The sequence below is a fragment of the Montipora capricornis genome, chromosome 2 (genome assembly GCF_036669925.1).
Source record: "Montipora capricornis isolate CH-2021 chromosome 2, ASM3666992v2, whole genome shotgun sequence".
NCBI classification, from domain to species: Eukaryota; Metazoa; Cnidaria; class Anthozoa; order Scleractinia; family Acroporidae; genus Montipora; species Montipora capricornis.
The window spans coordinates 46,448,803-46,461,302 of record NC_090884.1 but is presented as its reverse complement, the minus strand read 5'-3'; the positions used below and the strand labels follow the sequence as shown (position 1 = coordinate 46,461,302).

Below are 12,500 nucleotides of genomic sequence, written 5' to 3'. Positions count from 1 at the left end.
AGTTTCTATGGAAACTTAAAAATTCATTTATGGTCGTTGTAGCTTGAATCTGTTCTTTATATTTCATGAAAATAAGCTCAGTATAAATGTTTTTTTAAAAGACACTATCACTGTGGAAATCTGTCTCTTTCTAGCGGCGCTGCAGGGGTTCAGAGTCGTCCAAAATCCCACACATTTATTGTAAATTTAGCCGTGTTTGCCCCCCAACCAAGATGGCGCCAAAAACCGTGGAAGGGTCTATTATAAGGATAAATAACCATGGGCCCAGTTTTGTTTGGTGACCTGGTGCTTAACTGTCAATGGAGGTGCCTTAATCACAGCCGCGTCTTTGCAATGTACTGAAGGTATCTATTTATTTACAATATCGGGCGCCGGCGCACCATAGTTTTTGCCCTAAACTAAAGCAACAATAAAGAATTCAAGGCTTTTACAAGTTGGTTCTGTACTTTCTTTGGAGATTGTGATACTGTCAACTGCTTTAACAACACTATTCCCAGTAGATACACCCTTTCCGACAAAGATTCCTTTGATGACTCCATAAAAAAGTTTAATTTGAGGATCTTTTGAGATCAGGCCTGAATCAGTCCTGAAATTGAGCATTTGCAGTTACATATATTCCCTTTCCAAAATGATAACCAACCGAGGTCATTGTCAGTATTTGTTGACTTTCGTTCCACGTATTCAAAGTGCAAGTTAAAAATGAATGCAAACCAAATGATTTTTTAATTAAAGATCGATCACTTGAAGCGATGGTTAAATTTGCCTCCCAAAGCGGGATTCGTTGCTTTCCTGAGCCGCGCTGCACTGATATCATATAGAAAATGTTTCCTTTTCCGACCAAAGCGTAGCTTTCCCCGTCCCGTATTAAAGTACATTTGATACTAAAAGAAAAAAACAAAGCTTATACTACGTTGTTACTTTTGCGGATTGTTTGTTTGTAGAAGTGTATAACGTTCAATCGGCCGTGGAGAACTTATCAGTTTCGTTTTACTACCAAGCAACAAAAGTTTTACATTCTTAAAGCTGCCATACATTTTTAAAGTGATAATAAATCAACACTTTAAATGAAAAAGGTTCGTTGTTGAGGTCCTTGCTGAGCGATGGATAGATAAAAGATACTGTTAGATTTTCTTATCATAACACAATTTTTTTTATCGAGTTCAATTTGAAATATTTCCAACGTTTTGAGTGTCAAAGCCTACAACCAGGACGTTGATCTTTCTGGATCATGCTGAAACACAGTTTCGAGTTTCTTCTCTTTGGTATAACAGAACGAGTGATAAGTTAATACTTCGTGGCTTCACGTGAATATTACAGCTAACAGGCAACTTATTGGTTTCGTCAATTCAGTTACATATCATAAGGAGATAACCAAGTGAAGGCACAGCTATAAATTGAAGGCAGTGCCTTGCTGAGTAGAATCGGTAGGCAATGAAACTGATCTATGTACGTGTGAATAGACGCGAAGGAATTGAAATATGTATGCTTTTCCGTTAGGAAACTGGTAATCCCAGTACTCAGAAGATGTTGAACTGGGTTCGTTAAGGCCGCCTTAGTCACTCGGAACCTTTCGGAGGAGAAATGAATGTTCCAACTCTTCTCAGTCAGTTAATACAGTGGGCAAGTTGAACATTCACAGAAAACTTGCGCAAAAAAACTTTCGCTGCGCTGTTTTCACGAGAATGATTAAAAATGTTGCCGGTTCAAGGTTGGTTGGGATGCATAAAGCTTAACCAGTAAAACCGTAATCTGGCGAGAATGGGTATAACGACATGCTCGAATAGACCACTTGGAGATTTGATGACGGATGAATAATGGGCACGGCGTTGTAACAGACGGGCACTGAGGCTTGCAAACGAGTTTGTAGTTCTCTATTGGAAGGAAGGCCCGTCTGGATGTGACCATTGATGTGACTTAAGATGGAGCTCATCTCTTCCCACCGCAAACTCTGGTCAAAGTCCGGCGCTATCTGCTTTTTCCATTTTGTTCGACGGTTTTGAAACCAAGTTTTTACTTGAGTGTCAGTTAGATTGAGGCCCTTGGCCAAAGTGGTTCTTTCCATGATTGTCAAATATTTTTTGTCGCGGAACTTCTCTTCTAAAGTTTTTAGTTGACTGTTGGTGAAAGCTGTTCGTCTCCTTCGTATTTTATTGAAATAAAGACTATCCTCATCTCGATCTTCGCCCAAGAGTCTTTTGCAATCTTCTTTACCATCCGATCCTTTGTCTAAAAGGTCGGTCTCCGTCTCCTTCTCTTGTAATGGACAGTTTAGGTCGATTTCTAAATAGGAAATTCGGAATCGGTCACTGATGTAACATGTTACCTTTCTCGAGACTCTTGAGACCACTTTTTAGTGGTTACTTAATTTAAAGTGGAAATCTTGCCCCTTACCTTTTCCCTTCATTTGGTTTTCATATTCATGAATTACATGCCTCCTTTCCAATAAATTCGTTTCTTCTGATATTTGCTGGGAGCTCCCCAAATGGCGTCAATGGTAAAGGAGGCCATCAAGAGTCGATATATCTAAGAAAAGGAATCTGATCGATCGTGCGAGGACTTAACACTCCTCAAGCTGGGTAATGAAATCACCAAACAACCATTGGAAGCTGTTAAATATTGCGATCATTTCGGATGCAATTAATCTCTTTGACAGCCAATTAAATCATGTCTAATGGACACGGCGTGTTTTGTTTTCATTTGTAAAAGACACAAAGGGTCTGTAAATGTACATCGATTATTGTAAACAGAAAGGAAAAGACCCAATGACAGCTAAACACATCATCGGATCATTTTTCTGCACCAGTCGACACAAGTGCACGTTTTAAAAACGTGAGTTTGGCCACCAAATCGCTTTTTTGCGCGTTCTTTCATAACTACAAACCTTAAAACAGTTTAGCTGACCTAGCCTTAAAGTCACAGTGATTCAATCATTTTTACATGCATGGTTTCAGTTTGCCCCGCCAATTTCGTGATGACTTCGTCATACTTGGTATTTGTGAGACATGGTAGTCTTTTAAAAAAATGTCAAGCTCATTATAGCTGACAATTGCCTAATTATCGTATTTCCTGTACTAAGCTGTCTTTGAGTCAAAGACAGAAAGAACAAATGAATCTTGGCTTCAAGAAGGCGGCAGTGGATAAGACACCGAGACCGCGGAAAGATTCCCGTTTTATCGTGGCAATGGACGAAAACTGTTCCGTTGAGCATGATGGACGGCCATCTTGTTTGAAGAGCAAAACTTTAATGCACATAATTTACGGTTTTAAGTTGAAAAGCAATGAACACTGTCATCTATGACCCTAAAAGTTTGGGCCTTGGGCCAGCTTTGGACCCATTCTCGCAAAACCCTTTGCAAGTGGTATCTGTTGTTGACTCCTCTGTGGGTATACCAGCAGACCAAAAACAATTCCGTAGAATTACGTTGCTTTACCAATACAGAAGCTTACAATTCTAATGGAGTTAGAATTAACCTTTACAAAGACGGCGTGGTCATCCACTTGACACAAGAGTTTAGATAGAATTTCAAGCCTTTTGCACGATGAATGATAGACTAGAATCCCCCCACGAAGAGTTAATTTGCACTTGATTTCCAAGCTATTAAATGTCTGAGAAAACGTGCGCGGCTATTCAGAGTTTTTCATTTTTGTGGTCATCGCAGGAATGAAAAGGTGGTGTATAGTTTGAGTTGGGTGAAGTAATTAAAAAAAAATGAACAAAAAGACAAATGGGATCCACAGACTAATACTCTGCAAAGTAAGAACAAAAACAATAACACATACTTGTGTAAAATAAATTAGCAATCGTTTCGCTTGATTAATAGTATCCGGTAAGAAGACAAAATATCAACAATAGTGGCACCGTAAAAATGACACTTTTCATTTCTTTCGGCATCGATATTTGAAAGTGCAGAAGAGGCATTTGAAGGAAATTTCTTTCGCGTGCCAACTCTAGACGTTTTTTTTTATTTCCTTGCAAAGTAATCCATATTAAGAATTATTATCCTCACTTCCTAATCAATGATAACTTTTATTGGATCAGAATTACAACACTGAATGCATGGCAACAGAGTCTATTATAGTGAAGTTGTCTCAATGGTTTCCAATCGATAGCTTTTACGTGCTTGGTTTATGCTACCTCGCCCTCTAGCCGGAGACGCCTCCGGAATAAGGCAGGAAAAATGGTTTGGTAATCTTATTGTTTGCAGTTAGTTTCGTCTCTAATCTTGAATATTTGTTTTCAAACGTTTATAGCCCTCTAATAAGTTGTTATCATGTGGTGAGTTATTTTAGATAGAAAACGCCGATTAGAAAGCGACGGGCGTTGGACTCAAATCCGGTTTAACAATTAAATACCTATTTTCTTTGCTGGAGTAGTGCCCATAGATCGTCAAAACAAATTACCGATGAATTAATAGGCAAATGCCAAGGAAACCTTCGAAGTATGCGGTCAGAATCATAAAAAAATACCTAGCACCGAAAAAAGTAAATGGGAAGTTTAGTTGACACAAACGGAGTTATGTTAATCTTGTGTTCCTTTTATCTAATAATACGTGATTGCATTCTGGTTATCAGTGTCGTGAAATAGACACGAGACATACAACAAAATCACTCTGATGACTGGCTTCAATCTCTCTCGTCCCTCGTCGCAAAAAAATTTATTGCGATGACCGCTGACTATAAGTTGGCTTTTCAGGTTTTATGGGCCTGGATGAGAACGTGACAGCACAATCACTAGAGAGCAACATATGCAAAATCAGTAGCGTTTGATAACAGGGGCGTAGCCAGGGGGGTCCTGGGGTGCCCGGGACTTCCCGTTTGTGACAGCCAACAACATAATACGCACCATGTGTGAGATTGGAACGGAGCAATTTATGTCACCTGGAACTTATTTCATCTCCGCAGCTATTTTGTAGGCTTGTCCACCCCCCCCCCCCTCTCCTACCGCACTCACCATGATAGTTAGTGGACTATATGCTTTCACTAAAGACAGCGGGGATTTCTACATGACAGACCAGTAAGTACCGTGGATGTGAGAGAGTGTGTCCGCCCTTTGAAAAATCCTAGGTACGCCCCTGCATAATCAACACCTTTTTCTTCAGCATGCGTAGCAGGGTTGTGAATTAACGAGAATGGGGGTGGGAAGGTTAGGTCGCAGCAGATCGTTCTTCCTCACGCGTCCTTCTCGTTCTTACGAGTCCATTGAAATTCTTCCGCACCAATTCCACCTTCCTCTTCCCCTTCGCACGCAAAGTTCCTGTCATACTACTTTTTTTTCTAGAAAATTCGGCAAAACCACACCAAGTAACAAGGTAATGCAATACGTGTATGTTGCTCGTGCTTGTGTTTGTCGCTAAAGTTTCTACAGTTTTGAGGGGAGTTTTATTCATAGGGCTAACCTCTGGACTGTCCTTTTCAAATTTATATGTAGTTATATATGCATTTGAATAAACATGTATATATGTATGTGTTAAAACAATTTAACAATTTAACCGGAAACAAAAACCTGGAACAATGGCAAACTGACAATAACGCGAGAATATATTTTATGGCATCGCAGTTGTTCTTGCTACAGCTGACTGTTTGAGCAGCTGAAGTACGCTGCAACGTTAGATATGTTATATTCAAGTGTTTTTGTTAATTGACCGTTCCATTAAATTACGTGATCCGTAACAAGGCCTTGCTGACGACTGTAGAAAACTGAAGTCGACTCAGCTTTGTCGAAAAATTTAATGAGACGGAAACGTGTGAGCGGGTACAGGAGTTTTAGGGATTCTCGTACTCATAACATGGGGACTTTGGGATGAGGGGACCCGAAAATAAATGCATTTTTAGATACGTAGATACGTAGAATGGAAGTCGGTAGTATACTTTGGATCCATTTCTTCAAATTTCCTTTCAAGTTCCTCGATTGTGTTAGCCGTTGTCAATACTTCATTGCCTAAATCTCTGTACTCCTTATATTTTTAATCAAATTATAATGGCCCAGTTCTCATTGCTAGTGATTATGAAACCATTTTTCCTTAGATCGTGCTGCATTTTGTTTGTGTACATGGAATCCGCTCACACTGACATAGCATGCATAGCATACCGTGCTGTGACCATGATTTACGGAAGTCTAATACTCTATTGAATTTATAAGCAAATCATTGAATCTGATCACTGGCATAGTTTCGTCTGGTTTTGAAAATTTTGAAAGTAGCTTAGATAGATAGATAGCCCAAAGGCGGAATTATACACTTATTCACAACACTATTACAAATTTCTTGAAAACTACATTAAAATAGGTAACTATAAAATATTGCAGATTAATTAATAACTTAAAGTATAACAGAATTAAAAACATATATATATAAATATTTACAATTTGTTCAAAAACGGTCTAGATTCTTAATTAAAAGGTGGTATCTGTCTTGCCATAAACATAAAAGATTTCGTCGCCCTATTTGTACAAAACATTGGGATGTTATAGACTCGATTGTTTCTAAGACTATACCTAGGATTGTTTCGAGACGGCAATAAATTGAAGAGCTTATGATTTTCGTCGGAAGTTATGGTGTTGAAAAATGTGTTTCACAATTGGCGATGGTGGACTACCATAGGTGTTATACCCAAACATTTGCCAGTATCACCGTAGTTGGAACCGGGCATAATAATCGATAGCGCCCTCTTCTCGATACGCACGAGCTGATTAATTAGATTCTGCGGCAGGGAATTATAAAATACTAGTATTGGTCTTGCATAGTCAATTGTAGATCGTACACACGTATGAAAAAGAGCTAAATCTGGTGGCGGTACACGTGCCCGTTTTAGCTGAACTAAAAAGTATAACCTTTCACTAGCCTTCTTTATAAGATCGTTCACTCGGGCATTTCATCAATTCGCTCGCAAGGGTCTCTGAATTGTAACTTTTTAAGCTTCGCTCAAAATTCTCAAAACGAGACGGTATTTAAATCAATGCCAGATTGTCAACGTGCTGGCCATGTGAACCTTTAAAACATTTGGAACTAATTAGTTTAATCTCATCTAAATACATAACTGACTAAATCCAAGTAACCATGAATTAAATCTTGCGGCTTGAAAGGACGTAATTGGACAGTAATAGTCAAGATCCGTCAAATCCAGATAAAGCCTAAGAGCAGAACTTGAACTAGGGCATCAGTTCGATTTAGTTCGTGAGCAAGAACAGCGCGGCCTCATGCATTGTCTCTAAGTTAAGCAGTTTTGACGAAAAACTCACATGTCCTTGCGCATAATTCGCTATCGTACAACTTTCTCGCGGTAATGTGGAAAGAAGCCTGAATCACAGGCAGCCCAATCGAGGGAAAACCATTTAGTCCGCGTAAAAAACACTCCGCGCGCCTCGATTAGAAAGTTCGATCGTTTGAATTTCCCATATAGAACACCCAAGCTCATCACGAAAAATAGCGCAGAAGAACATTTTCAATCTTAGTAAATCAACGAGTCCTGTCGGACGGGTTTTCAGACCCAAGTTGGCTAAAAGGGCGAAATGTATCTAGCGTGCGCTTGGACTCTTGCTGTGAGACACTTAAGTCCTTGTGATTTCAATTGGTTGACTCCCATTCCTTAGGTATTATCTGATTGCCCATCAACTGCCGAGGGTTGTTCCTAAAGCAAAAAAATTGCATCACGAATTTCACACATAACGACTGGGCTGCCTCTGTCTGGATTTATGCTGCTTCTCCACAAATGCTTCGCAGAAAGAACTGGGTGATGAAACACTTTCTTCTCATCTTTATCTTTAAAATCCCAGCGTTAACGAAGACTAATCGCAGCCAAATTGTTTTCTAAGAGTTGGGTTGTAATTTTTTGTTCCTTTGACAAACTTAATATCATGAATTTCTCATCCATTGACGTTTTGGAAATGACTATTTAATTAATCTGTATTCAAAAGACTTCAGCAGCTGATAACCTCCCTCGATCAAATAAAGAATAAAGAAAGGCACAAATTCATTAAGGCTTCAGTAATTTTAACTGATGGCCAAATATCCGCTCATCATGTATAGCGACTGTCAAATTGGCAGGTGGAACCATTTGTTATGTAAACTTAACTTGAAAGGCTGTCCCTGGACGCACTCAAACATATACTTGACAAAGATTAATCTTCAGATCATCTACATCTGCATCTGTCAAAGAGGAGAAGATTGAATTGGCAGTGAATGGCAGCAAAGAGAACCAAAAAAAAATTAGTTAGCCACGACGAGATTTGCGCTCGATCATGATCAGAGAGAGACTCTAAGGAAGTCACTACCTTGCCCTCTTTAAAATTTGCTTTTGAAGATGGAAAATTGGAAATTGGACATGATAATACTGCCGTTTTATATACTTGTGGTTATCGTGGGAATTATTGGAAATTCTCTGTTTATTACGGTGGTGAGAAAACGACGTCTTATGCAAACGACCACTAACTTCCTTCTAGCAAATGTTGCTATCTCTGACATAATCTCTTTGATGTTCTGTCTTCCGGGCATCATCCTTCGTCTGTTCGAGCACCCAGCTGGACTACTAGGCAATTTTCTTTGCAAGTTCATAACCATGCATAGTATTGCCGGAATCACTTTGCTGGTATCCGGTCTAACGCTCACAGTAATCGCAATTGAAAGGCACAATGCATTGCTGCGACCGATGGATTTGCGATTGAAGCTGCAGGCAAAGAGGCGCGTCATCGTCACAATTTCCGCCATTTGGGTATTCTCCATTGCGTTTGTGTGTCCCTTATTTATCGAACAAAACTACTCATCCAAATTCAAAACCTGTCATATGGACTGGAGTAGTGTATCTTCGAGTGCATATTGGATACTCTTGGCCATAATAGGAGGTGTTTCTTTATTCATTTTGTGTTTCTGTTATTTCCGTGTTGTAAGAGCTCTCTACTTGAATGATATCCTTCCTACAAACGAAGGCCGTGTCTCTGCTGAACAAGATTCGAAAGACAAGCGAAAAATCGTCAAACTTTTGATGACTGTTACTGTGCTGTTTTTCGTTTGTTTTCTGCCTTTCATTACAGTGTCGGCAGTAAATGTTCCCTCTCAGCGAGTGTTATACAAATTGTCTTATTTCTTCGCTTATTGCAGCTGCTCCATTAACCCAGCAGTATATCTGGTTCAAAGTGAAAACTACAGAGCTGGCTTAAGGGAACTTTGGCGTGGAAGACCTTTCCGGCGGCGGGAAAGATCACTCGAGTCATAAAATAGGCAAGGCATTGTACAAATTTGAATTTTGTAGGAACTCCGAGTCTGTAGAAAACGCCGGAACGGAGAATTAAAAGACGGGAAGAACAAATCATGCATAAATTAGTTCCTGCGAAAAAATTATATTACATTAAAAAATTAAATACGTAGATAAGTGCAAACTGAAAACTCATGCATTTCAATTTCAGCAGTTTAGATATATGAATAATTTCATACAATCTATCAGTCAAAATTAAGGAAGTCAAGAGCATTTTTGTATTCAGCGCTAAACAATGCGGAGGTGTATGTACTTTTCTTGATGTTCTCAGGCTGTCGCTCTACTCAAATCCAAGTCAAACAATATTTTCTGGAAATTTAACCATTTAATCGGAAACCCCATTTTTTGTGCATGCATGGGGTGTAGCAGTTATCGCGCCCAGGGTCGCTGGTTCGAGGCCTTTCTTATTCACCTTGTTGCTTCCTTGGACAAGAGTCTTTGCGGAACACTGTCTGTCTTCACCTCGGTGTATGAAAAGTTTTTCCTTGTCAAGTGTCCTTGTTCAAACACTTGTCATATTTTTCATTTACACTACCAAGGAAAATTTGTCAAGGAAAAACTTGTCAAGGAAAACTTGCTAGTTTGTACAGTCGGCAAGTTTTTCTTGACAAGTGGACTTGTCAAGGAAAACTTGCTAGTGTAAATGAGGCTTTAGTCCATGCTACGTATGTGGTTTGGCGTGAAGTAACGACCAACGGCTAAACTTCTGTTAAAATTCCGGGAAGGCTCTCGCGTTCGGAATTAGGATACCTTTTTCACTTAAACAATAGTAGTAGCATTACTGGGTTTTGATCAATACAGCACAGGACCACGCGAAAAATTTGTGTCGGTGAAGGGTCGTTCCAAAAGGGTTTTTAGTTTTTGAAAACCTGGAACAATGATCGCTAATAACTGAAGTGTCCCGAACATATGTGGACAGTCAAAACATTCATCATACGAAGAATAGAAGGGTCTACAGTTTTATACTGGCTCTTAGTCGAAGCCATTAATTCAAAATAGTTTTCGCGCATTAGAATTTTTAGATTTCACTCGTAGTTTCCCTTCGATTCGTTCTTTCGCGCTTTTATTTTGTGAGACTGTCTTGAATTTCAAGTAGTTTACAATACAATTGGAATTAAGCTACTGAAAATGAAATTGACGTTTTGAATCGTCGAAACAAAGGAAGATCAGCAATATAAGATTGCGAGCTGTCTTTTTCACGATGTAAATGAATATAAAATAATTGATATTGGGATGAAAAAGCGATAAATTAAGAAAAGAAAGAGAGAAAGATAAATAAATGAAAGATGAAAGATGAAATTTTTTCCCTTTTTTGCGTATTCTGTCTCTTCGTTTTTAACAGCTTGAAATTAACCATGCGCAATATCCTGCGAGCAGAGTCTCTTTCGATCTCCCTAAATGAGTCGGGAAGAGGAAAGTAGACTCTGCCAGCCGGCTTGACTTTCTTTGATTTGAAATGGATAAGTCAGTCCAGTTTCGACTTGTCAAACCTGTTTTTTTAATTTGTGCGCATGATCAATCGACAGGAGTCATCAATATTTTTTTAAATTTACAACAGCGTGACAATTTTTAACTGTCTAAATTCCCATGAGTATTTCCTCCGTATGTCGGACTAGTTTGCCAGAATTGAGAAACCTATCAATTTTTTCAGTAAAAACTGAAATAGCAATTTAAAAACTTGAACTATCTTGAGTTTCCAGGGAAATTGGCCATAAAGGTCATAAAAAAAACAAATGCATTTTTAAAGGACCGGAAGTGAATATTATTTTGCTGAAAAAAGGGAAATTCACGATCGACAATCAACTCCCAAGATTCCAGCTAGTTTTTTTTCCCGCAGTTTCAACAACGCAAACACACAAGCTTTTATAGTTTGATGAGAGACCCCAGGTCATGATGGGCTCCTGGTTGTAATGGTAGAAGGGGTAGTTTCTAAAGAAACTGTGGTGCTGCGTCGGTGGGGAAGTAGTATACAAAAATTTGGTTTTATCAACGGAGTTGATAATGTAAATTGGCCACCGTACAGAGATTCTAAAAGCTGACGTTTCGAGCGTTAGCCCTTCGTCAGAGCGCTCGACGAAGGGCTAACGCTCGAAACGTCAGCTTTTAGAATCTCTGTACGGTGGCCAATTTACATTATCAACTCCGTTGATAAAACCAAATTTTTGTAAAATGGTTGTAATGGTAGTTCATGATGGACGCAACGCGGCCTTAGGTAAAACAGAACCATTCCGAGATGATTGCAAGCTAATTTCTGCTGTAAATATTGTCTCAGGCCTCGTGCTCTACCTCAAGGATGGCCATAAATATAAGGATTTGTATGACAATTTCGATAATCATAAGATAACTATTCGAAGGAGTTTTCTTAAAAAGGGTTTTCTTTATTGCATTGGTGTGCTTCATCCTTCCTGTGATGAGAATTTAGGGCGATAAGTTAAATTGATTTCTATCAGTGATCGCCGAGCAGTATTTTCATTCTACGGTTAACTTCACTGAGTAATTAGAACAAAACCAGAACAAGTCTGAATCAGTTTTCAAACCAGCCGTTTTCACCAGTAAGTCAATTCATTGCAAATCAACAATCCCTCTGTTTTACTTATGTGGACAGGATATAATTGTAGTATAAATGACCCCTTAATTCAGTCGCATACAATCACTCATTCGTCTCTTGGATTTCCGGTTTTCATTAACCTCAGCGTACATATCCAAGTACGATATACAGCCTCCACTTTACAAGAGATTGATTGAGTCTTCCGCGCAAAAACTAAAACTGACAGAAGCTTGAGTAATAATGACGAATTAAGAGTCATAAAAATCGTTTTCGGCCCATAAAACCAAGAGGAGTTCATTCAGAAACAGTTCATCCCGGTCAGCCACGTTGAAGCCGTGCACGTAAGAATAAAAATCGGGCGATTTTTTTCATTTAACTTCGCAAATAACTTTGTCGCACAAAAATTGACACAAAAAATACTTATGAATATGAGGGGGGTGGCGATGTCAATGGACATTACAAGAAAACACTTCTTCCCATCTAAAATAAACAAAAACGCTTTTAAGGACGGTGCCTACTAATGAGGATATTTTTGCCCTGGTGTGTGATTATGCAGGAAATGTAGATCTTAACAAGTGTTAATGAAATCCAAAAAGAAAAATTGGGGGTAACCACGCATTTTTCAAAGATAATTGATGAATAATATTGCAAAAAGCGTTAAAATACAAAGCAATGTATGGCGTTCTTTCTCAAATTGAAGCTTAAT

General features: G+C 38.9%; 1 protein-coding gene and 1 long non-coding RNA gene across 2 annotated transcripts; one reads left to right on the top strand and one right to left on the bottom strand.

Moving 5' to 3' along the window:
• Nucleotides 1-531: 531 nt before the first annotated feature.
• On the bottom strand, nucleotides 532-2,483 carry LOC138038053 (uncharacterized). Its single transcript, XR_011130174.1, has 2 exons — nucleotides 2,392-2,483; nucleotides 532-2,280 (listed from the first exon to the last, which is right to left on the bottom strand). It is a non-coding gene; the product is annotated as an uncharacterized lncRNA (long non-coding RNA).
• Nucleotides 2,484-8,103: 5,620 nt separating this feature from the next.
• Nucleotides 8,104-9,467, top strand: LOC138038052 (QRFP-like peptide receptor). Its single transcript, XM_068883872.1, has one exon. The coding sequence runs from the start codon at nucleotides 8,299-8,301 to the stop codon at nucleotides 9,205-9,207; it is 909 nt and encodes a 302-aa protein (XP_068739973.1). The 5' UTR covers nucleotides 8,104-8,298; the 3' UTR covers nucleotides 9,208-9,467.
• Nucleotides 9,468-12,500: the final 3,033 nt, after the last annotated feature.